Here is a 27,152-nt window from a genome sequence, read left to right as displayed (position 1 = left end):
TTGGAAAAAGAGATGGCTTATCAAGATAAATTCATTGGTGGAATTATCCCTAGGATATTTCATTCATATACATGGCCCAAACATTGAGAGATGCTATATAGAAACAATAATTCCACAAATTTGCAATTATGCAATGCAACAATTAGCCCTAGTATAGCGAAAATCCCATTCAATGCATATGACAAAAGTAAAACAAGAATAACATTAAATGTGTGTACTTACATGTAATAGAACATATCCAACCATCAACAATTTGACAATAAAGAAGCTCCAAGATAAAATACTCCAAACATCAAAATTCATCCATGCTCCAATTCATCATCCCAAAAAAAGTGCAAAATTCTCTAAAGAGAAGAATGATCCAATCCAAAGTGATGATACAAATGAATTCATGTCTCTCCTATTTATACACTCATTAGGAGTTCGAATTACCTAATTTGAGCCTACATTAGCCCATCAACTAAAATAATGTGCAAATAACTATCTATTTGTGACAAGCCCACCAAACCAGATCAATGAGCATTCCGAGAGGTCGAAGGATCAATAATGCATGTCGTTGGGCTCTCTAAGAGGCCCGATGAAGTCCATAAGTGCCAAAATGATGAGTTGGACTTCCAAAAGTAATGGACAAGGGGTTGTCCCCTTGTTCTCCACATAATAAACCCGTGGTGCTCCCAATGGCTATGAGGGCACACATGTGACCTCATGGGTCTCCAAGTAAGTCGAAGATGCCTATAGATCATCTGTAAGGGCTTAGATGATGGTGTAGGTGATGCCACATCATCATACAAGTCTTGGGTCAACTGCCAAGTGCATGGTTCATCTGTGGGGCTGGCTGGGCAAAGGTGAACCAGGTGCATCTTCCTCGTCCAATAGGTGAATCTTGAGCAATTTCTAAACATCTCTGTGGATCCATGGAGTGCTGTCTACTACTGTGGAGGCCCATGGCTCTCAACACACACCCTACATGTGCCAATGTAGCTCGCTGGAGTGTTAGGACTTTGTATAGGGAGACCAAACCCTAGATGGAGACCACATGCAATCCTCCATAAGATCCAATGCGTCCCATAGTCTTCCAGTACAACAAGTCATCATGGAAATCGAGTAAAAGAGCTCACAAACCATGGACCATAGGTGGGGACTTCATAATGGCTTGCCCTTTCATAATGGGCTTTGGCATGTGCTAATGTCTCCAAACTCCAAATGGGGTTAACCAAGTTTCCCATTAGGTAGTTTCTACTTTTAAAGGGGATAATATGTCCAAGTTACATTCTTTAAAAGGTTGTGGCATGTGATAAAGAGGTGAATGGCGTAGGGAATGAGAAGGGGCAACCTTGGGCCACATGCTAGGGTACAAGGGTAGCTAGTAGAAGAGAAGCTCACACTTGGCTATGTAATGTATAGGAGGGAGCAATCGTGGTACATGAGGTGCCCTGACCTTGATTTTCCATTTTTCTTTATATGCCTTTTGCCTTTTATGATTTTTCTTTAATTATCTACTTGGCGCTCAAGGGGTAAGAGAACGATGTGTGAGATACAATGGTGGATACCCCCTTTAAGGTAGGGCGGTTCAATGCCCACCAGGGGTTGGGATAATCATGGCTTCCTATATAATGAAGGAGGTTCATAGAACCTATAGCAACCAGGGTGATGGCCATGATTATGGGGTAGAGCTCATGTATTGGATTTTGCCCATGTGCTAAATGTGTTTGTCCCGACCATCTTTTGCATTTTGTGGTACATTTTCCCAGTTGAATGTGGCCAATTATGCTTTTACTTTTCTTTTCAGTTGCATCAACCTTCGGGGCATCATTCTAGGATTGACCCAAGGTGTGGGCAAGGGGAAGGGGAGAGCTAGCCCTATGTGGACCTAGTGGAGGAATGTGGACCCAAGTGGGAGAAATGATGAATGGGGTAATAATGAGTGGAAAAGGGGGAGTATATGTGGATGAGGGAGTGGGACCACACAACCAAAATCAGGGTTTCCTATGGAATACCATCCCTAAAGCCAGATGGTCAATAAAAGAGATCTCACTGGACTAGAACCCAAGGTTAATATCCAAAAAGAGGTCTAGGGGACAAGAGCACAGACTTAGCCCATTCTTTCCGCTGAATCCCCCATCAATCCATGCCCAAAAGTGTCCATGATAAGCAAACTACAATACTCATTTACCAAATGACAAGGCATACCTTTAGGTTTGGGAGGCCCACCTTCAAACATATGATCATGGCAGATGGGTGAAGGACCACATGGCTGGCTCAGGTGGCAGAGAAGTGGCACAACGAGCTAGTTGGTCGTTGTTGGTTGCTCGCTGAGGACCATCTTGGAGAAATTTTTCTTCTAGGGATATTGCCCACAAAATGGTGGGTAACAAGGCCTATTCGACCACATGAAAAGAATATATAAAGGAAGGGAGCTTGATTCACTTGGACACACTTCTACAGTTTGATCTCAAGCAAGAAGAAGAAAAAGCAACAAAAAGTATAGGAGAAAGAAGCATCCTAAGATGCAACCGAAAAATTGAATATTGTGATCATTTTCTCACATGTGCGAAGATTCTAGGGTTTTTGTAGTTGTTGCAGGGCCGAAAATTGCAGGTTGAAGTTGTTGAGAAATCTAGGCTATGAATAGTTAAAAGATTTCTCTACTTGATATTGCTTGTGATATACTTTTACTTCTTAGCTTATCGTTTTTTCTTCGTTATGTTATTATTGTGTTCTTTTCATCAAGACAATTACCAATATGCACAATATAAGACAAGTGACACAGTATGTAGGCTTGTTAGGCAGGGCCAAAACCTATCACCTCTTGAGAGGAAAATCTGATCAAAATTCTTCTTCTAGATCTTCAATTGATGAATACCGAGACCATGACAAAGGCCCTTGACTCTAGTATCCTCCCAAGAGCCTTGTAACTAACCTTAATGCTCTGCCTCTTCCCTTCCTCGAATTTCTTCTTGATCTTGAAGTGCTCTCCTTGGCTTCCTTTAGAGAAACTCGGTCTCTATCCTTCGCACTGCTTCTTCTAGTCTCTGGCTCGGTCACCCAGAACAAGTACCCTAGAAGAACCCTTCCTTCGCTATCTCCAGAAGAAACTTCTCCTTCGCTGACCCTAGAAGAAACTCTCCTTCGCTAACCTAGAAGAATCTCTCCTTTGTTGACCCAGAAGAAACTCTCCTTCGCTAACCTAGAAGAAACTCTCCTTTGTTATGCTCAGAAGAATCCTTCCTTTGTTATCCCTTCTTCGCACTTCTGCTTGGAGCCTCTTCTTCGCACTTTTACTTGACCTCTTCTTCATACTTCTACTTGACCGAATGCTTGTTGAGTTGCTTGCCTCTAAGTGAGGCTGAGTGTGGCTATATACACCTCAACACATGTCCTTTAGGCCGACATGATCACTAGTGGTTAGTCCGACTTCTTCTAGCAAGTTCTTCCATCGTTGTAGGCCGACTTGAAGAGGATAAGTGATAAGGTCTTAGAGGATACTTTACATAGACAAGTATGACCTTTTACAAAGTGTAACATGACTTCATTACATGACAATGACTCTAATATTTTATGAGTAGATGACAAATAATTGCTAAAGGCTCTCAATGGGAGCCTTGACTCAAAAATAAAATCTCTTGCTCATGAAACCCATGAAGCAAGCAATACAATAATTTTATTTTTCTTCTTTACGTCTCATTACATTAAATCATAATTACATGTCAATAGGAAGACCGAACCTAGTTACACTTTTCAACACTCCCTCTTAACTAGGGAGGTATTCATAATGGTACTTGGTCATTCTTAATCTGAAGAATTTCTCATAAGAAGAATTTGGATTGGTAACTCATTTGTATAGCATCATACCAACCAACATTGTCACATAGCAAGGCCTTGACTAACAACTCAATCTATCCACAAGATCCGAGCTCAATGCTGGCGAGACCAATGATTTATAGACACTCTCATCCTTGTCTCTCTTGGAACATCCCTTACTCGGGTACTCAGGGTGTGTTCCATGAGGACTATTCTTATTTTGGACTCCCCAACCCTCAAAGAATATTTGTCCTCCACGACTACTCTTCTATTGGATGCCCTATCTCATCCTCAAAGAGTATCGGATGCCAAATAATTACCCAATCATCCATTCTGTCTTCCCAGGTGAAGATCAGAATGATGTGTCTATCTCTCCCTCTCAGATAGGGAGGACATATTCCAATAAAGGAATGTACTCATTTTGTTAAATTATGGTATGTTCTATGCTTATAACAGTTTACTTCTTTTTCTTATTATATTCCACCGATTAGCAATCACATATCTTGAAGTCAATAGGAACTAAAAGTTCTCCATCATCCCATTTGTGGTTTCTCTTTCTTCTTACAAGCTTCTCCCTTTGGAAGCGTAGGGCCATACATTACATATTTATTTACCCACCAGTGGATTCCACATATGGTAAGCCCCAATAATACCACAATGCTCATCATTCCCTTCAAGGAGATTACCCAACCATCCATACTACCTTTTGATTCATACACAAATTGGAGAATGCCTAATAATTTGCCTTAAAAATACTAAGGCTACATTGGCTTTATTACCACAAAACCTAGTAGCCTAGTGTAAAGCTTCACTAGGCACTCTAGTTCTAGGGCAACAATGAGACCAATCACCATTGCCACCTAAGCGGTTATTTCCCATGCTATTTTGTGGATGGATATTATCCCCACAAAGAAGGTTTCCCCAATAGGCCTTAAAGATTAAGTAACATAAGGAATTCTCAGGTTAAATACCCTCCTAGGAACCTATTAATTAGACACATTATAAATGTGTTCAATAAGATAGGGCTTTGGGTGAGAATGAAGTGGTGAGTACAAAGAACCTATGGCTAAGTCTAGGGGTCGAGATAAGTCCTGAAGATGCTCAAATAGATTCCAAACACATGCTACCATCAATTAAGCAATTGTTGTTATAAATTAAGGTTTGAGATAACAATATTCTAGATCATTCAAAATTTATGACAACTATAAAAATAGGCTATAAATGATGATAAACAATAAAATATCAAAGGCTATTAAATTAGTAAAGAAGGGAAGATGAAAGCAAAATTTTCAATGGTTGAAATGCACAAAAAAACTAGGAAACCCTTGACGTTAGTGTTGGAAATACTGAGAGGGGGGGATGAATTAGTGTTCCTATTCAATTGTTACTTTTACCAGTTAAATCAATTATATTTAGAACGTAAAATAAGCAATATGAATAAATGCTTTTATTAATATAATCTTTACAACGAATCAAGTATAATATATAGGGCTCTAACCTTTGATGAAGACACCGATCTTCAATTCCCTAGGCTTCAACCTGTTGCCAAGCACCAACATGGTCTTTTGTGAGGCTCCAACCTCTAGGGCACCGACCCTATCTTCTCAACGCACCGACCTTGCGTTTAGAGGCTCCAATCCCTAGGGCACCAACCCTTCTCTGGTACAAGCTCCGACTTGGTTTCTTGAGGACATCGATCCTCTAGGGCTCCAACCCTATCCTTCAAGGCACCTACCTTGTTTGTTCGAGGCTCCAACCTTCAGGGCACCAACCCTTTGGGCTCCAACCCACTACTATACTTTGTCTAGATATGTTTTATAGTAATTCACGACTCCCAAAATCTTCTTCATTGATTTCTTGTCAATCTATAGCTTCACTGTAGTCTCCATGCTACTTCATCAATGACAACCTGTCTTCATATGAAGGAGTCTTCACAATTCTTCATATTGCCCAATAGAGTCTGCAAAGTTACCTCATGATGATTTCAACAATGCATCATGATCTTCAATAATATCTTCAAGATTTGCTGATGCTTTTCAACAAGATATCTGCGCTAGGCCTCAATGTCTGCACAAAAACAACTCTCTGTTTCTACCCTTTGTTCTTACTGTCACGGTAACTGCTTCAGGAGTAACGCTTCAGGAGTAATTGCTTCAGAGGAGTGACTGTCGCTGCTTCAGGTTGTGCGTTCAAAAACAATCCTGTCTATGCAGTCTTTTAACAGGTCGTGGGCTGTGCTTCTACGGATTCATTATAGGTCCAAGCCTTTCAATGAATAACCCAGTCAACAGAATGCTCGACCTTCGACTTCCTTCTTCTTCTGCTGGACCTTCGGCTTTTTTCTTTCGCTCGCTCAACCTTCGGCTTCCTTTCTTCTGTTCCTTCACGTTCACGAGTTGTGAACTGTCCTACTTCTCTGTGATTGATACCCGAGATCCATCCTTGAGGTGAAGCATTTGACTTGTATTTATACGGGTTTCACCAATACCCAAAAGACACGTTTATTGGAGGGAGGCCGACTTGTTGTATGAGGTCGCACATTACAAAATATATCGGAGACTTGTTTATTTCCAGAAATCTCATAGTAGAGGCTATACCCATATGGAGGTTTTACAAGTGTGCACATGCTCTGCCTTACGATATTGCAGATATTGATACTGTCGACGGAGTGGATGCGATATTCTATTAAACTGTCTTTGATAACTCCATCGGGTCCACAACTCTATCGCAATCGATGGTTTGACATCCCTTTGAAACTTGCGATTCAACGGATGCGATATTATGTTAGTCATATTATAATGATGCAACAGGTCCGCAATACTATCGCAATCATCGGATTTGATTGTAACATTCTTATGACTTGTGATACGTAACTTTCGATAGGCGCATGCGATATTACATTACGGTTGTTACCATAAACTATTTTGGGTCCGCGTATTATATCACAATCATTGTTTTAGTGTGACATTCCTTTAAGACTTGCGATGCGAAAGTTCCGGTATAGCGGATGCAATATTGATTAGGGCGTGTTATAATGGGACCATCGGGTCCGTAACTCATATCGCACTTCAGACTTTTTGGTTTTTGGCCGGTGATACATTAACTCCTCCGATATGTTAACTCTTCTGATAACACTGTTTTCTACCTTTCGGCTCTTTCTCTTGGGAATATGTGATATTTCAATAAAAGCGAATTGTAATAGAATGCTCCTTCGCCGCAATGCTCTTTTGATGTTTGTTGCTCCTATGGCTTATCTTCCAATGATAACTTTCGATAGGCGGATGTGATATTATATTAGGGTTGTTACCATAAACTATTTTGGGTCCGCATATTATATCACAATCATAGTTTTAGTGTGACATTCCTTTAAGACTTGTGATGCACAGGTTCCGGTATAGCGAATGCGATATTGATTAGGGCGTGTTATAATGGGACCATCGGGTCCGTAACTAATATCGCACTTCGGAGTTTTTGGTTTTTGGCCGGTGATACATTAACTCCTTCAATATGTTAACTCTTCTGATAACACTGTTTTCTACCTTTCGACTCTTTCTCTTGGGAATATGTGATATTTCAATAAAAGCGAATTGTAAGAGAATGCTCCTCCGCCGCAATGCTCCTCAGATGTTTGTTGCTCCGATGGCTTATCTTCTAGTGATAACTACTCTTTGATTCTCGATGGCTTCTAATGACTTCTTTCTCTTACTCTGTGGCTTCACGATGTCTTCCGATAGTTTTCTGATGGCTTCTCTTCTTTACTCTTTCTCTTCCGATGGCTTCCGATATCTTTCATCCTCGGGTCCACTGCTTCTATTATATCTGTATTCAATCCTTGGGTCCTCATATCTCATCATATCATCATTTAGTATCCCATAATATTGCCATATTGACATCAATGACAATCTAGATCAACAGTTAGCCCGAGAATTATGGCTAAAAATGCATGAAAATGATATTTTTCCCTTTTCAATTAAATTCAAACCCTAATCCTAGGTCTATGAAATTTAAGGTGTTTATGCTATTTAATGTAGATTTTGCCAAACCTTAAACGTAGCTTACCATGAAAAGTAAGAAGATAAAATTTAAAAGATTGTGACACAATGACTAGAGCTTTTAATTAGTTGGGTATATGGAGTCAAAAGGGTGAGGTCAAAGGTGGAAGACCTTGAATGGAGAGAGAGAGAGAGAGAGAGAGAGAGAGAGAGGCAAACCTCTAAATCTAACTGTAGCGACTTTCACAAAGAGGAGATCTAAGGTCAAGGAATGCTATTCAGAGTTTCTTTGATGGATATTTGTTGACAAATCTTGTATATGGAGATTTTAGAGTCATAAAAGATACAACATACCATGAAGACTGGATAAAAACCCTAATTCTACGACATCAACAAAATTGAAGAAAAACTTCACAATAAATTAACATCATTCACTGTAGCATCGCTTCATCTATCCACGTAAAGTTCAACCATGCAATTTTATCTTCCCTAAAGCAATATACGAGCATAGTGATCCATTGCATCTATGAGAGAAAAAGAAGCTGGTGTGCACTCTTTTACAAGAGAGAAATGAGTGTGTGTGATAATGATCCTCTTCAAATCAACTCCCCTCTATTTATATGAGGCTAACCAAGTCGATTTGGGATAAATCAAAACTGAAAGCCCTAAAATAATATTAACTTCAAGCCTTAAAATAATATTGTAGGTGTTAACAAGTTAAGTAGGTCACAAGTTAACCTTAAAATATATCCCTTTCAATGATATAACAAAAGAATTAACTTCTTTTTACCCCCCACGTGTGAGCAAAAAGGCCTCCAAGGGTGACATCATCACCCAAAGGTGAAGATCTCCATCATTAGGTGCAAAAGATGAGCCACATGGGTGCTCCTCACTTAAGCCATCTCCTCATCAACAAGGTGTTTGATGGTCAAGCAAAACGCTCCTCATCAAGATATCTCCATCAATCAAGCTCAGATCTTTATCCTAGGCCTCATTATGTTAGTTTTCTAAAACCTAGCTAGCTAATTTGCGAATTTTTGCTAAGTAAAGAGTTGAAATTGAACTTTAACTTTAAATCACAATATGCTAAGTTTCCTAACTATCTTGCAATGGAAATAAGCAACAATTGAAGACAAACACACAAGTGAATAATACACACAAATTTACCCATGAAACCCCAATTGGTGAAAATATTGCAATCTTGGTGTTTTTATATTATTTAGCTCAACAAATCTTCAGAAAGAGATTACAATCATGGCGAAAAAGCTTCCCTTTGCCTCTGCAAACCCTCTGCGCACTGATCTATGCCCTTCTCACAATCTTAGCCTCACTTCTGCGCCCTTGTATGAACTCGTATGTCTTGTACGACCTCTTCTATTCCCTAATCTTGGCCTCTGAAGAAGTCTGCGAATTGCTGGAAGTGATCTAACACTGAATCAACCTCTCTCTTCTCTCTAAGTCACTGATTTGAAATCCTAGTACTGAGCTGAATACTCTTCTCCCTTGCTGAGTTGACCACCAAGATCTTCTAGTGCTTAATGACCAATTTTTGTGCCCTTTTCCGTCTTAAAAGTCAACTCGGGTCCACCATTGCCACGAATGGCTGAGATCGATCCAACTTTTGACTATAGGAAAATTTAAATTTTCCTAAGTAAAAAACAATAGAAAAAGTAATTTCTGCACCTTGGCCCCACTTGTGGGTCCCTCTGCCAAATTTAGTGCACCTGCTAAATTTGGCAAAACCCTTCCTCCTCTAACTTCATTTAACACTCCCTCTTAGAGAGGAAGGTGTTCTGAACTACACCCAGTTTGTCCTTGAAATAGACAAAGCTCCCTCTAGGCAAAGCCTTAGTCAATATATTTGTTGTTTGCTCTGCTGTAGGAATGCATTGAAGTCTGATCTTGCCCCTCTAAACATAGTCTCTGATATGATGGTACCTGATCTCGATGTGCTTGGAGCGGTCATGGAACACTGGATTGTTAGAGAGCTTAATGCAACTTTGATTATCACAGTGTATGACTGTAGGCTCCAACCTTTGACTAAAGAGTCCAACAAGTAGCTTCGTCAACCAGATGGCCTCATAAGCTGCCAGGATGGCAGACATGTATTTGGCCTCTCCTGAGTTCAGTGCCACTGATCTCTGCTTTGTGCTGAACCAGGAAACGATTGCTCACCCAACATTGAAGGCACAACTAGAAGTACTCTTCCTGTCTGTGGAACCCCCTCCTCAATATGCATTTGTGAAGTTTTCCAACTTCACTCCATCAACCTGTTTGTACAACAACTCATAATTGACTGTGCCTTTGAGGTATCTGAGAATATGTTTAGAAACAACCCGCTATACTCTAGTAGGCTCTACCATGAATTAACTTAACTGGTTCACTGCATAGAAAATGTTTGGTCATGTGTTCACCAGATACATCAATGACCCTATAAGCTGCCAATAGAGAGGTATCAATTCACTCTGCTCTGTTAGCATTTACCTTCGTCTAGTTTGTGACCAAAGGTGTGGCCATGGGCCTGCATATGGATTCTCTTGAGAGTCTCCAGAGTGTACTTTCCCTGCCCTAAGAAAATTTGTCCATTTCTCTACCAAACCTCCAACCCAAGGAAATAATGCATGAGCCTTGTTGTCGCTCAAATTGTACAAGCACGGTGTGACAACAACTTAGGTTGGGGGCTATCACTCTGATCCCCGACCTCTCCATTCTAGTTGTCTCCCAACAACAGGCTATGGGGGTAGTCCCTATAGAAGATGGAAATGAAAGACAAGTTGACAACCAACGAGTCTGGGAGACACGATTGAATGGCCTAGCCACTTGGTTGATTTAGCAAGATTTATAGATTAGATTAGATTTAGATGTGAGACCAGTGCCTTATGGAGTCAATTTCTTGCTTTATATCAATTAAAGACCAAGTAACTGGATGAACAACCGTTGCTTGAATGATTAACTATCCTATATGTTATGCAAATCCTAAGACTTAGGTGTGATGCAAGGATCTTGGTTACTTTTAATTAAAAATCCTAAGACTTAGGTGTGATGGAAGGATCTTGGTTACTTTTAATTAAATTCCTATTTTAGGTAGATTCTCCCCCTTAACTATTTTGAAGTTAGTCTCTAGAGTAGTTTGTGAGAAAGAGACCAAGGGGAAGCAATGAAAGGCTTGATTAATGATACCTCCCCTTTGGTACTAACCACTTGGTGCCCTCAACATTGCAGAGACGGTGACTTTGACAATTGCAAGGCCACCGTGTTAACCACTTAGTGCTAGGATCCTCAAGCTAGATGGGAAAGGTGGTTCTATTCTCTATCAACCAAGCTTATGTTTGGAGGTAAGTTATTAAATGCAAGACTTGCTTAAGATGCTAATGCAAGATTATTGAGTGTTTTCTTGAGTTAAGAGTGTTTAGTGTTCTTTAAGTACTTAGTGTTGATTATCTTATAACAAGAGTACTTAACAATGAATTGAGAGACAATCTTAAACAAGACAAAGTGCTAACTTAACAAGTGCCAACAAGATACAAGAGATAACCAAAAGATACAATTGCCCAAGAATGAAATAGATGCTCTTCACAATGATTCACCAATATAGAGTTTCACAATAGATATCCACTTAAAACATGAACTATAAATCCAATGACAATTAGAGCATTTATCCAATTAGCCAATGATTCCCAACACAAGATGCCAATTACTCAAGATGGACAACAAGATTGTCAATGCTCTTATGCAATTAGAAAGCCTTCCAAGATATGCCAATGTGTGAGGAAACAATAGATACCAATATTAGATCTATTCACTTAGGCAATCAAGATTATTAGATTATGAGATGAATGTGCTTTTATGGAGTGAGTTTATTAGATATGAATTAGAAACCTTTTGAAACCACACAAGACAACAATGTGTTAGTGCCTTAGAAACAATAGAAGCAATTTAACAATTAGCCCAATAATAAACTCACTTCAATGCTAACATACCAATGGAGCAAGAACAAGTATAAGCGCTTTATGTTCCTTATGATCTTATCAGTGAGCCACAAATTAACTTTATAACGACGAGTAAACTTATGCTAGCACACTTTAAATGCCAAGATGAGCATGCAAAATACAAGTGAGCTATCCTACTATCATAACTACTTTGCCAATCACTGATCTCTTAAGAAGTTAGGATATCTTATGATGCCAATACCACTGTCAAATATATCAGACTTCAGTAAGTAATCACAACAGAGATGACAGTCATGAAATTAACCAAATAATGAGTACCTAATAAAAGCAAATTCACTTATTAGTACAATAGACACATTAATGGTTGATTTTATGCTAATTAAGTGAGACCTTTATCATTAGTATGGATCTTATTAGATTGCTGTAATAAGACAATGAGGGAACTTAGGGTTTAGAGATCAAACCCTTACACTCAAGGCTTTGAAGAAACTTTCCCAACTTCTCTCAATGGTTAGGTCACCTACAACCACCAAAATTGTGACCAATACTGTTGCAAAACACTAATAGATTAGCTCAGAACTTAAAAGATCACCCACAGAGATTGAGAGAGGCAAATGAGGCAAGGATGAAGGCTAGAAGAGGGGCCTCAAAACCTATTAGGCCTGCGGCTTTAAGGGAAAGGCAACGACAAAGGGCTAGAGGCTTTGTTAGGACCACAACAAGGGAAGGACAACCCTCTAAGGGCTGTGACATGCTGCCAAGGGGATAGCAAAGGGGAAAGAAGGAGGAGGATGTAAAGGAGAGGCTCACGATAGGCCTAAGGAAGGCTGCTAAGTCTGCGACAGGGTTGGAGGAGGTTGCCGAGGAAGGATAAGGGAGAAAGAGGCCACGGGAGAGGGAGCAGAGGATGAGAAGGGGTAGCAGAAGGCAGGTTGAGGCTTGCCTAGAAGGCTTGCGACATGGAGAAGGAAGGAGGTCGAGGGGATGGGGAGGCCCAAAGGGCCTGTGACCAAGGCTTAAAGGCCAAGGAAGGGTTACTGCAAGGCTTAGAGGGCCTGTGACCAAGAGGAAAAAGCCTAGGGCTTGACGACTACGGGTAAAAGTGGAGAAGAGGGCAGGCTAGCGGATGAGGGAAGAGGAGGGATGGAGGGCTGGAAGGAGGCTGTAAGCCCTGTGGCCAGGCCTAAAGGCTTAAAAAGGTTGACGTCAACGCTGATGGGGGCCACGACAAGGAAGAAGAGGCCAGGTTTGGCCTGTGGCTAGGTCTAGAAGGGTAGACAACTAGGCTAGAGGGCCATGCCGGGCCTGGAGGCCCTAAAAAAATTATATAAACCCTCGCAAAAATGTGAATTAGCTTCAGATCTTCAAATTTGTTCAATTTCCTTTGGTGTTGGCCCTGCAAAACAAATTTGGAGACTAGATCTTACCCTCAAGGGCCTAGATCTAGCTCAAACCCCAACAATTTTTCTTCAAATGGCTTGGATCTCACCTGCACAAATGAAAATAAGAGTACCCAAAACCCCAATATATACAATATTTGAAAATAAATTCCCAAACCTCAAAATAAGGGTTACAAAAAATTGAAAGATTTTTAAATAGCTTGATGCATTTCGAAAGATAGATAATGACAATAGCTTGATGCATTTCGAAAGATAGATGTTAACCACAACATTAACAAAGTAAGAAAATCACATAAATTTCTTGAAGCCCAAACAAGGTCGGCCTGTGCCTATAGTCTACGAACTTGGAGCCCAAGGGTTGGGGAACCTGCAAACTCTATATATTTCTTAAGAGAAAACTATTAGATCATACAATGAATCAGATCACCTAAGATAAGCCCAAAACTTACCAATAAAATGTTCCTATCATCGACAAATGAAATAACAATTCATAAGATAAGCCCAAAACTTACCAATAAAATGTTCCTATCATCGACAAATGAAATAACAATTCATATAATATTGAAGCACAATATAGGAAAGCACATACCCAACATGTACCACAGATCAATGAGACAAAGACACCATGAACTGAACCCCAAAGTCTTTTATTATGAATTTCAAACGTTCCCAACAGAACAGTGGCTTCACACTAGTATTACAAAATTACATTTAGACCAGAGTCACTATCATTGTTTTGAGAAGCAAATGGCTTCTAATTTATAGATGAATCCTCCAAGTGGAAAATAACGACTAGTTGGCTTGATCTCTGTCAAAATAATCTCAACCGTCGATAAATATTTGATCAACTTTTAATCTCTGTCGTCGAAAATATTTATTTTTGAGGAATTTTCGAATTTCTCATTAAAACCATTTTTTATTAATCCAAAAATAATTATTTTGGATTAATTTCCTCAAAAAATTGACTTTGACTTAACCACCAAGGTCCAAGGGCTTAATTTTTCTTAAAAAATCCATTTTTGCCTTGGTGGGGACCTCCAAAATTTGACTTTTTCATGACTCGAATTTTTTGGTCATTTTCCACTTGGAGAAATTAATTTCTCTAATTTTAATTTTTTGACTCTAAATTAATTAATTTTCTGGCTTAGGATTTAATTTTTATTTTGCCAAAAAAATTAATTAATTGACACTTGAGGGGATTAATTATTTTTCCACTCTCAAATACTTTAGCCATGGTGTCTGATTGCGAGGGACCATGCACTAAAATATTTTTTATATCAGATAATTCAAATTCAACCCTCAAAGGGGGAATGCCCGTTCGTTATAGAACATCATAATATTTACCCAATTCTACGACACAATATGATCTAGTAGACCAAATGATTTGTAATAAAATAATTTAGGCAAATAGTTTAAATTATTTCAAAATCACTTAGATAATTTCAAATTCAACCCTCAAAGGGGGAATGCCTGTTCGTTATAGACCATCATAATATTTACCTAATTATCCAAGAAAACAAAAGTCCATCAAATAAATATCCACTCATAATCAAAATCATCATGCATATATAGAATATCTGTTGGAATAAAAAAATCTACTCTAACAAACTAAAACGTAAAGACATAAAACATTAGTGCATAAAAAGAAAACTATCTAATGACATAAATTAAAGGGAGTAGGGTTAGAGATACTATACAAAAGATGCCCTATGGCATCAAATGTCATCCCTGTAGTATAATTTGAGCATCTGCCGACTTTCAGGTGGGTTTGGTTGCTTTTCGGATGTGCCATGCTGAATTCTGGAAAGACTAAGATTTTGACTTATCTGACCATCACGCTACTTCAGGCCATTAGACCTCTTCCTTCTCTTATTTTTTTACCTTTCTTACCAGTAGGCGGTGATGATAATAATTTGACCAATGTAGACCTTTTGTTTTGATTAACCTGATATTCTTCAATTTGTTTTCCAATCATGGCCCCTCCAGTTAACCTGTTTTTAATGGGATCATTGACCTCATGGCAATGAGATGGAGGTTCTTTTAGTAGACTGGAAGGCTTGTGATCGGTCGAAAGGTCTTTGTTTCTTTCACCGTTTGAATTATGCTAAAATTCCTCTATTTTGTAGGTTTAGTAGGAAGTAGAGATCCGTGGCATTGAGCTCAGCTGAGGCCGAGCACATCGCTGCCAGCTTGGTAGCTTGCAAAGCTTTTTGGTTGAGGAAGCTACTTGTCGAGTTGTTCAGTCAGAGGTTGGAGCCCACAGTTATAAACTGTGATAATCAGAGCTTGTTAATTTTAGGTATGTTCTATGCTTAGAGCAATTTATTTCAATTTTCATAGTTAGCTCAATATTTTTTCCAAATTAGCAATCACATCAGCATTAAAGTAAACTACAGATAGAACATAAATCGCAAAAGACAAGCCAAGACAAGAGGACACAAGATTTGGTGCTAGTCAGGGACAAACCCCAATGTGGGGAAACCCTTGATCAATTATTCTTCTATGTTCTTCAATAGTTCAGCAGAGAGAGAGAGAGATAGTACATTTACAACAAAAGTCAACACTTTGACTTTCTATATTTACATGAGATCAGTTGAAGACTTTCTATATCTACATGAGATCAGTTGAAGACATGCTGCTTCAACTGACTCTTTAAGGTGACTTCTTCACCTATCATAGTGCCGCATCTCGTCCACTTGCTGCACCTCACCGTGCTGCACTTATCATCACAGTGCTGGACCCAATGACCATACTATGCATTTCATGTTGTTGCTCCTGTCACTGTGCTGCTCCAATCATTGCGCTGCTCTTATCAAGGATCTGCACCTAATGTTGTACTCATCGCTGATCTGCACTCAATGCTGCACCATCACTGATCTGCACTCAATGACTGCTATGCCGCACTTCATCATCAGTTGCACTGCTGTATTGCTGTCACCTACATGCTACATATGGCAATACTGTAGCTCTGTGATGGAACAGCCTTAGCTGCTTGCTATGGCTTGCAGCCTAGCAAAGCAACTAGCTGCAACAAGAGATTCTTCCAACAGATCTCATGAACCCTTTATACATACCCAGACATAATCTTGTTACAACGCTGATTGCTATACTTGACTTTGCTGTCAGCACTTTGATTCACCAACCAAGTGAACAGTCCTAGGAACAAATCATGTCCAAGCATCTTGCTGTAATACAATAACTCTTGCTGCAGTTTTAGATCCACTTTCCTTGCTGTGTCTAAGGGTCTTTTCATACATAGATAAGGGCTCCTTCAATTAAGGTTTTCCTCCTATATTTGCTGCAGCCAGGATGTCCTCTATTAGGACTGTGACAAAGGGCAACACTGGCCCTCCTTTGACAGCGGATGAGGGCATACCAGAATGCATCTTAAACCTCTGTTTGGAAAATGATTTAATGGACAATTTGACACCTGCTAGGAACCTTATTAGCAGTGGCTTGAACCTCCTTCTTGGACTGCTGTTAGGGTAGATAGGAGCCTCATCAAACTGCAGATTAGGGCTCCTAGATTGGGCTACGTAATAGTGCCTCTTGACTGCATTAAAACTGCGGATTAAATCCCTTCCTTGGACAGCATATAACTCTCTTCCTTGACTGTGTGTGCATCTCTCCCTTGACTGCGTTTATGGTATCAGATTGTGACACTTGATCGAACTGCGTTTAGAGCTTGTCAAGCCTTTCTCTTTACAGCGAATACATGCCTCCTTTTGGTGCCAATGAAACCCTCATTGACTGTGGCCTAGGAGTCTTCTTTCTCTGTGGATATGACCCCTTTAGGACAACGTTAGGTTGCTTAGCATATAGGTCTCTCCTTGAAGCGTAATGGGATCATCCTTCACCTTCTTGACAACGTTTTAGAGTATCTCCTTCCATGGCTGTGATTTGATCTTCCTTAGGGCATTAGGGCATCATGAGGCTTTTTCCTTTAACAACGGATTTGGGCATCATTAGGCCAGCGTATATCCTAGGGCACTCCCTCTAGATCTCATCTTCATCAAACCCAAAAATAGGATAAAGAGAGATCACAAGAGTGAGTGTGTCAAATGACTTAAAGTCCTCTTCTATTTATACTAAAACGTAGAGCACAAGAGGGGGTTATTTGGTTGCTGGCCGACCTTGACGAATTGTCCCATAACACAAATAAATTCATATCTCCATGAATACTTATCGGAATCGGATGATCTTTAGATCAATCCTACACCTCTTGATGAGAGGGATCCAAGAAAAATATCAGCTTCCGTTAATAAGATGACCCACATGGAGTTTGGCCCTAGTTGCCAATTTTAACAGAGTTGCATCAAGCTTTTTGAAAATCCAGTGTTTCATGACTGCTCCAAGCACATCAAGATCAGGTACCACCATATCAGAGATTGTGTTCAGAGAGGTAAAGTCAGACTCTAGCATGTGCCTACATAGAACAGACAACAAATATATTGACCAAGTCATTGGCAAGGGGCAGATATGTTTACCTCAGAGATAAATTGGGTGCAGTACAAAACACCTTCGTTTCTAAGAGGGAGTGTTAATTGGAGTTAGATATGGAAGGGTTTTGCTCAGTGTTACTTGGAAGCGGGAGCGAAAGCAGGTGCGGGAGCGACATTTTCAGAAGCTCTCGGTTTGGGAGCGAATCCCGGAGCGTTTTTTATATAATATATATATATATATATATATATATTTTTTATATATTTTTTTGATCAATGAATGGATTGAATTGATTTACAATGAGCAATGAAGCTCAATAAATAATACAATGTATTTACAGAAACAACAGGTTTCTACTAAGAAATAGAAACAACATGTTTCTAATAAGAAACTGCTAATAAGATCACATACGATCTTATCTACATAAATGAGCATTAAACACTAAAATAGCATTATTCTAATACCCTCCCTTAATGCTCAATCTATTTACAACACCTATAGACCCTCTGAATTTTACAAACTTATAAGGACTAAGGGGCTAGGTGAAGATGTCCGCTCGCTGCTCTGTGGTGGGAACATACAACAACTGAATGGATCCGTCTTCAACAAGCTGTCGAATGTAGTGACAATGGGTTTCCACATGCTTTGTTCGTTCATGGAAGACTGGATTCTTGGCGAGTTTGAGCACTCCCTGATTATCACAGAACAAGGGAGTAGGACCTGCCTGGGAAATATGCATATTCGCAAGCATACGTCGAAGCCAAACTGCCTAACAAGATGCCTTAACTGCTCCTTGATACTCTGCTTCTGTCGAGGAGAGAGCCACTGCCTGCTGCTTCTTACTAGTCCATGTGACAGCACCTGATCCCAAACTAAACACATACCCAACTGTAGATTTATGGTCATCAACCGAACCTGCCCAATTGGACTCTGTGTAACCACTGAGTGTAGGATCTGAACTCTGAGTGTACAAAAGTCCATAATCAAGAGTGCCACTCACATAACGCAGCACACGCTTCGTTGCTATCCAATGATCAACCTTAGGAGCTGTCATGAAGCGTGAAATGTAGCTCACTACAAAACTGATATCAGGTCTAGCGGCAGTAAGGTAGATGAGGCTGCCCACTAATTACCTGAATAAAGATTCATCTACAAGTGGTGAGGATGACTGAGCTGAAAGTTTGAGCCTGGTTCCATAGGAGTCGTGGCAGGTTTGCAATCCTGCATTCTAAACCTGTCCACAAGACTTCTGGCATACTTGGACTGAGAGAGAAAGATGTTGTTCTTAGTCTGCCAGACTTCAACCCCCAAACAGTAATGAAGAAGTCCCAAATTTGTCATATCAAAAGTGCTGCACAAATCCTGTTTGATCCCATGGATCAAATGCGCTGAACTGCCAGTAATGATAAGGTCATCCACATAGACAACCACAAACAGAATATCATCACCAGTATGTTTGATATACAGGTTTGCATCAGATGGACTCCGCTGAAAGCCATGATCTGTTAGGTGCTTATCAATTTTCATGTACCAAGCCTGGGGGGCTTGTTTCAGACCATAGAGTGCTTTGACTAATCTACAAACTTTCTGTTCTTGACTGGCAACCTTGAATCCTGGAGGCTACGTCATGTAGACTTCTTCCTGTAAGTCACCACTCAAAAAATCACTGTTTACATCCATCTGATGGACTTTCCAGCTGAATTGTGCTGCTAAGGCAAGGACGAGCCGTATGGTACTCATCTTGGCGGTAGGAGCAAAAGTTTCCTCATAGTCTATGCCTTCCTTCTATGAGAACCCTCGAGCAACAAGGCGAGCCTTATACTTGTCTAGGGTTCCGTCAGCTTTGTATTTCACTTTATACACCCAGTTGCAGCGAATGGGCTTCTTCCCTGCAGGAAGATTAGAAAGGGTCCAACTGTGATTCTTCTGAAGACTCTGGAATTCAGCTTCCATAACCTATCCCCACTCAGGTATACCCTTAGCCTCTGAATAGGTTTGAGGCTCGAAAACGCTGTGTAGGTTAGCCATAAGAGCAAAATTTACTAGAGGTTGCTGTTTGCTCTTATTTTTGGAAGTTCTACCTTCAAGGAGCTCATTATCCCGGAGATCACCAATAATTTTAGCCCACCATTTAGGCCAGAGAGTAGAAGAACCAATATCTGGAGTAGGTGGAGAAGGCTCAGGAACAACAGGAGCAATGAGAGGAGGATTATTTTCCGGAGGGAACTCAAGTAGTGCATCATCAAATACTGATGCTGCATCATCCCTCCCATCAGGTGGACGTAACGGAAGAAGAACACTGTGAAGCTGATCCTCAGAACACTACTCAGAAGGAGGGGATTGAAAGAACCCTCTGTCTTCATCAAATACTACGTCCCGGCTGAAGATAAGACGACCAATGTCTATATCTATCAGCCTATAGGCCTTGTGGTGATCACTATACCCTGTCATTATGAGTTTATGGCTTTTGGAATCCAACTTAGAGCGCTTAGCAGCTGGAATCCAAACATATGCAACTGAGCCAAACACTTTGAGGTGACTGATCTTAGGCTTACGACCAGACCAAACCTCTTCTGGAGTCTTCCCCTTAACAGCCTGAGTAGGTGATCGGTTAAGAAGATAGACAACAGTAAACACTTCTTTAGCCCAAAATTTGTTCGGAACACTCCTGTGTTGTAACATGGAACGAGCCATTTCAACAACCGCACGGTTGCGACATTCGACAACACTGTTCTTCTGAGGAGTGTAGGGTGTAGTTAACTCGCGTTCGATGCCATGGGTATCACAGAAGTTGGAGAAAGCAGAAGAACAAAATTCCCCCCCGTTATCTGTCCTAAGATTTATCATATTACAACCAAACTCTTTTTCAACTAAGGACTTAAACTTCTGAAAGATACTAAATACATCAGATTTATGTTTTAGAAAGTACACCCACATCTTTCTATTGAAATCATCTACAATAAGCAAAAAATATTTGCAACCAGTAATTGAAGATGTATCCATAGGACCACAAATATCAACACGAATTAACTAGAGTACCTTAGATGCGCTCCAAAATTCGCCATCCTTCAATGAAGACTGATGTTGCTTGCCAGCTTGACAGGCGCCGCACGCTCCCAAATGGTGAGTCTGAATATCAGGTTACCCTGACACAAGTCCCTTCCGAGATAGTTGAGAGAGATACTGGATGTTTAGATGCCCATATCTCTGATGCCACAAAGTGCCGATGGGAGAAACACGTGCTGCTAGAGCCACTTCTGGAGAGTCACCAGTGTCAAGAATCCTGTGTAGGCCATGATCCTCTAGGCCAACAGCAACCGTAAGACGAGTTTCCCTGTCAATAATGGAGCACTTGTGCACACTGAACACCACGTCGAGCTGAGGAGAGTTCCTCATAATCTGGCTAACAGACAACAAATTAATTTCCATACCAGGAACATAGTACACATTCAGGAAGATGAGTGTGCACCCATCACACTAGATCTGAACTATACCTCTGCCAACCACTGTGTACTCCTCTCCTCCGCCGAATACCACAGAATCACTAAAAGATGAGAAGTCAGTAAACCAGTCATGCCTGTGAGAGAAATGATGTGATGCACTAGAGTTAATGTACCAAGCAAAAGACGGGGCATGATCTGAGGACCTCTTAGCCATAAAGGCGTAAAAGGCAGATTCATTCTGCTCGGAATGTTCTGCAACATTCGCTTTCTGATGAGACCCTCCCTGCTTCTTCTGTTCAGAAGCAATCCTCTGTTGGCAATCTTTCTTCATGTGGCCGAACTTGTGATAGTAATTACACTGCACATTTTTCTTCTTAGCAGGACTAGAAGGCTGAGAAGAACCTTTCTGCTGAAAGCACTGAGAGGACTGATATTTGGCAGCAAAAGCATTTTTTGAGGAGGCTGATGAAGAACCACTGCCAAACTGTTGTTTCCATCGATCTTGCTACATGAGTTTGGTGCATAACTCCGGAAACTTCAGATCAACATTAGTGGAGGTAATGTTGAGTGTTTCTATGAAGTGCTCATAAGGTTTTGGTAGACTTTTCAGAGTGATGACTACCATATCTTCTTCCTCCATGGTTCGACCAATGGCTTCGAGCTGATCTCGAATGCCTTTAATCTTGTTAAGATGTTCCTATAAAGACATACATTCGTCCATCATGATGGAGAACAACTGATTCTTTGAAAGGAAAGCTTTGCTTTTGTCGGATGTCTCGTGCAATACCTTCAAATGTTGCCAGATTTTGGCAGCTGTCTTGCCGAAAGGAATTTGTTGTAACTGATCATGAGTCACAGAGAGTTTGAGAAACATAACAGCCTCTCGATTTCGATCATCAAACTTATCTTGATCTGCACCAGGTGTACCAGGACTGAGCTCTTTGCCCAAAACGAGCTGGTCAAGACGCCTATATTAAAAAATGGTCAACATTCTCTGTTTCCAGATGTTATAATTGGTGCCATTAAAGCGCTGACTGCCTTCCAACATCAGGTTGGTTAGCAAGGCCATTTGCACGTTTCCCAAGACACAGAAAACAACAACACGAATTTCAATGCAGATGTCGGTTGATCCGGACAAAATCTGACAGATAAAGAAGGGGATTTGCTGTTGCCCTAGGTAGCCTCGGAGAGAAAAAACGAGATATAGAAGTGCCCTAATTCCTTCAGCTTTAACCTCGGACAACTAGCTTAATGCATGAATTGCTAGCAAAATGCCGTAAAACATCCGTTCGGCAAGTGTATTTGCAGAGATGCAATCAATTCAGTTCTTCATGCAGTTGTCACGCCTTCAAAAAATTCCAAAATCCTATACATTTTGGCAAAGAAGCGGCTGTCGAAAATGAGAAAGTTCAACGAGTAACATACTTAAGCAGAAACTTCACCGTTGCGTATGAAGTCCAATTACGAAACCAGAAATTTCACAAATAAAGCACAAAAAATGTGCTGCCGCAGCCTACTGAAATTGCAAGAACGCGTCTCAGAACCCTTTTTTCTCAAGCTTGGAGTGTCCAAACATACCACAAGAGACTTCCGCGGCTCTTGAGCAGAATGCGTTGACCAATACGAAACCACATAGAAATTCTGGCCCTAGGGCCTCTAGACAAAACCCAAACGCCTCGCTGATGTACCGCAGACTGGGTCTCAGTATCCTTTCGCTGCCTTAAGACTTCCTCAACCAGAAATTGTGGTGACCAGCCCACCGAAATTTACAGAGGAGATTTGCTGCGTATGGATATTCCTAGACGGATCGTAACCTCTGACGATGCCGAAATGCAAGGCAAAATGAGCGTAAAAATAACGTTTTCCAGATTTTCTGTAGGTTGACGCCAAAACGAACAAATCGCAGGACGAAAACGAAGAATTGCTTTCCTGCCACAAGAAAACACTAAAGTCGGTCCTTGTGAAAACCCACGATACAAAACAAAAGTGCGAATTAGCGACGAGATCGTTCACCCTCACAGAAATCATCCGCTTCAATTCGGGATCTCGGGGACCAAATGGCGATGGCAGCAATCTCACAATGATGATTCTCGGTCTTCTTAAGAGAATTTGGCTACAATCATGAAAATATTCACGTCTAGAGATATTAAAATCCCAACCCCATCGGATGATCAACAACGTCAGATCAAAACAACAGTGATTCGATTAATACTCTGTGAATGTACCCATTAATTTTTTTTTTTCCAGACTCCTAGAGAGTGATTTCGAAATGAAGCACGAAATTTTTCAAACAATGAATGGATTGACTTGATTTACAATGAGCAATGAAGCTCAATAAATAATACAAATGTATTTACAAAAACAATAGGTTTCTACTAAGAAATAGAAACAACAAGTTAAGAAACTGCTAATAAGATCACATGCGATCTTATCTACATAAATGAGCATTAAACACTAAAATAGCATTATTCTAATATTTTTATATTTTGATACATATATGTTAACAAAAACATGTAGAATGATGAATTAGATATAAAAAACATAAAAAGACATTAAAAAACATAGATTGATCATTGAACTATATAACAACAATCATCTAGAAGTTATAATCTTCATCAATCACATCCACAAGTTAGTAACATACAACATATTGAGTCTCATGCATCATGATTCATAAATCTTAAAGTTTCAACTTCAAGCTTTCAAAATTGAAAATTCAATATATAACATTTATCATCATTGATCACCAAAGTTGTAAGCTAAGCAACCATTACAAGAAATAATATCTAACATGAAATGAAATGTTATAAAATGAAACGAAATGAAACAACTTTCATGAAGCATCATATTCATAATTCAGAATCATTACCAATGAGTTATAATTGCCAACTTCAAACTTCAAACTTAAATTGTCATATATTGTTTACAAAAAATATCATAATAAATATGAAAGAGTCAATAGTTATGAAAACTACTAGAAACTATAAAAGACAAGTAAACTGTAAATCTATTATCTACTACTTCATGTGGCAGATCGTGGTGGTCTTCTAGGGCTCTTGTATCGTTTAGGGGCATCATTTATGGCAGAAACCATTTCGTGCCAATAAGGTGAGCGAAGAACATTGAATGGTATCCCACATGCATAGAGAACCCTGTAAACTTTTGAATCCACATCATTCCTACACCCTTCATCAAGGAAATCTGATATGCGTCTACGCCTTAAACTTGGTGACGCTGTGTCTCCATATCCACTGCCTTGGGAGGATGCTGAAGGAGTTCTTTGTGCATGTGATTGTGAGCTTGGTTCAAAGAAACCCTTTGACTTTTTAGATTTGTATTGGGCTTCCTCCTCTTCCCTTATGCATTTGGCTTTATCTGCTGCTGACACACCTGTACAAGTTTTGATTCTTATTTGTTTATCTCCATCCCATGGCCTTTTCCCGCAGAGGGCTTTCTGGCACGGGTGCATGAACCTATGTAATTATTGTTGCAATTGGGGCAATGAAATTTAGTGGTTCCACCCCCTTTTTCTGCTTCAGACCTATTAACATATTTCCACAATGGAGTTTGGTCTTGTTTATTTTTTTGAGACCCATGTTCACTCTCCTCCAATTCCTCCTCTCCGGGTTTTCATCAAATCCATTATGACCCACTTCTTCATCGCCTTCTTCATTTTCAACCCTCCACTTTCTACTCTCCAACACCATAATAACCAAAAAAGGAACCAAGAAGAAGAAAATGCCAAGAAATACAACCCTGATATTTGAAATTTGAAGTTTTGAATCTGCAAAAAAATGAAATGGGAATGGGAGAAAAAAAATTATTTATTTATTTAGGATTGAACATTAAAAAAAAAATTGCTAGAATAGAGTCTACCTCTTTGGCTTCCAATATCCCCTTGCAAATCCTTGCTCCTTTCTCTTTGCTCTCTCCTTTTTCCTTGCTTTCTCTTGCTCCTTGCTCCTTGGCACTTGCTCTCTCCTTGCTCCTTGCTCTCACTCTCGTTCTCTCCTGCCCCTCACTCTCTCTTGCTTCTCACTCTCTCTTACTTTCTCTTGCTCTCTTATTCTCTCTTGCTCTCACTCTCACTCTCACTCTCACTCTCACTCTCTCAATTTCTAAAATAATGAAATTCATTGGAGGGAGGGTTTATTTATATTCGCTCCCTCCCTCCCTTTCCTCCCTTCTCTCCCTTTTTTTTAGTTGTTTGTTTATTTTTTAATATTTTCTTTTGTTGAATTGGTTTTGTTATCTTAATTTATTCATAAATATCTTATTTGAAATGGTGTTCTTGTAGTTCTTTAATTTTCAACGCGATTTTTTTGGGCGTCGCTCATGCTGCCGGGAGCAGTCAGGAGCGATCACTCCCTGACCGCTCCTGAGCTATAAAAATTGCTTTGGGAGCGACGCTCCCCAATTTGATCCGGAAATAGGTAGGGAGCGATTTTTTTGTTTTGTTTTGTTTTTGTTTTTATTTTAATTTTTGGGAGCGTGCTCCCGATCCGCTCCCGCCTGGAGCGCTGATTGGGAGTTGGATGGGGGGAGGGAGGGTGGGGGGCACTCCCCACAACACTGGTTTTGCTAATTTTAGAAGTGCGCTAAATTTGGCAGAGGGACCCACAAGTGATGTTAAGGCTTAGCACATGATATTGCACTGGAGAATTGTGTGTTTCAGCTAGCGAAGAAGGGTTTCCAGATCAGCGCATTAGGGTGGGAAGAGGGGCTGAATAGCCTCAGTGATTTCTTCAATCAACATATTTTTCTTTCAGGGCCGAGTTAGCTTGTGTAGAGAGGCTGTGTTAGCCTTTAACAACTGCGAGTTAGCCTATAACAACTGTGCAGACAGGAGGGCCGAGTTAGCCTGTAACAGCTGTGCAAACAAGGAGGGCCGAGTTAGCTGTAACAGCTGCGCAGACAAGGAGGTCAAGTTGGATAAGAGTGTGTAGAGGAACAACGAATTGAAGGGAAAATTTTCCCTCTGATTTGTAATAATTATTTGAGATCTTTGTTGAGCAGAATAATAAAAACACACAAGTTGGCAGGTTTTCCCCAGTTGGGGTTTCTTGAGTAATGTTTTGGTGTATTGTTTTATTGATTGCTTGTGTCTTCATGAATTTATTTTCTGCTGCTATTATTTGTTAGAATTCTCAGCATACTTAATAAAAGTGTTTGGAGTTCAGTTTTCAGTTTCTTCATTGCAGAATTTTATTAAATTAGCAGCTGGGTATTAGAAATTTAACATGATTTAAAGCATTACATTTTTGTTTTTCAGGTAAAGAGGCTTGTTGCAGTTGAAACTGAAGAAATGTACAATGCTAGAATGCAGGCACATGCTGCATCACGTGCTCTTAGGCCACCTATTGTTATCTATCATCCACCACCTTCCTCTGCTCCCCAACAATCCCGGCAGTTGGAGGGACGAGTTCAGTCCTGAGCTGCCAGTTCTCAGCTTTTATTGTGTTCAAGAAGTGATGAATTAACATTTTTTATACTTCGTGCTTTCAAACTACCATATACCGACCAGGAACACTAGTCTGTGTTCTATTTGGACCATACTCGTGATGGTTTGATTATACGAATCATTGTCTCAAATACAAAATTTGTGTTCCATTTTATGTGAGATCAAAGGAGGGTTGTTTGTTCATTGAGAACTTAACCACATTTCGTTTTCTTTTTGGTTGTAAATGCTCATATTTATTGGCCACTAATATTATGCTGTTTCATTCTCTACCTCTTTTTGTTTGTTTATAAAGATATACTTCTTTAGTCGAAGATGTAAATTAATTTCTGCTGTTGTAGGTCCTTAACGCTGTAACAATCAGCCCATCTGGCAGATTATAACAAACCATGCAAGATACAATTGTCATTTGTTGTCTTGGTTTTACTGGAATATGTCAATCTGGACTGCTTTGCGTATAGCTCTTCCAGTTTATGGTTTACAATTCAGCACAATTAAGAGAATCTTTATTAGTTGTTTCCAGAATCTGACTGATTTGTTCGACACAGGCATTTATATCATGTCAGGGTTAATAGCAATCAGAAACTCGCATTAACTAACTTTTTTGTTAGTGACATTTTAAGTAGGACAAATAGATGTTGGTGATGACATTTGTAACTGCCTGATTT

General features: G+C 40.0%; 1 protein-coding gene across 1 annotated transcript in view; it reads left to right on the top strand.

Moving 5' to 3' along the window:
* Positions 1-26,756, top strand: part of LOC149256062 (uncharacterized) — a 37,206-nt gene extending 10,450 nt beyond the window's left edge. Inside the window, exon 2 of the mRNA XM_089457377.1 lies at positions 26,299-26,756. Within this exon, the coding sequence (XP_089313503.1) occupies positions 26,299-26,460 (162 nt within the window). The 3' untranslated portion in view covers positions 26,461-26,756. The remainder of the gene's footprint in view (positions 1-26,298) is intronic.
* Positions 26,757-27,152: the final 396 nt, after the last annotated feature.

The sequence above is a fragment of the Pinus tabuliformis genome, chromosome 7, assembly GCF_031772625.1.
Source record: "Pinus tabuliformis cultivar Carrire ecotype Pingquan chromosome 7, CPIR1, whole genome shotgun sequence".
NCBI lineage: Eukaryota > Viridiplantae > Streptophyta > Pinopsida > Pinales > Pinaceae > Pinus > Pinus tabuliformis.
This window is presented reverse-complemented; position numbering and strand designations above follow the sequence as displayed.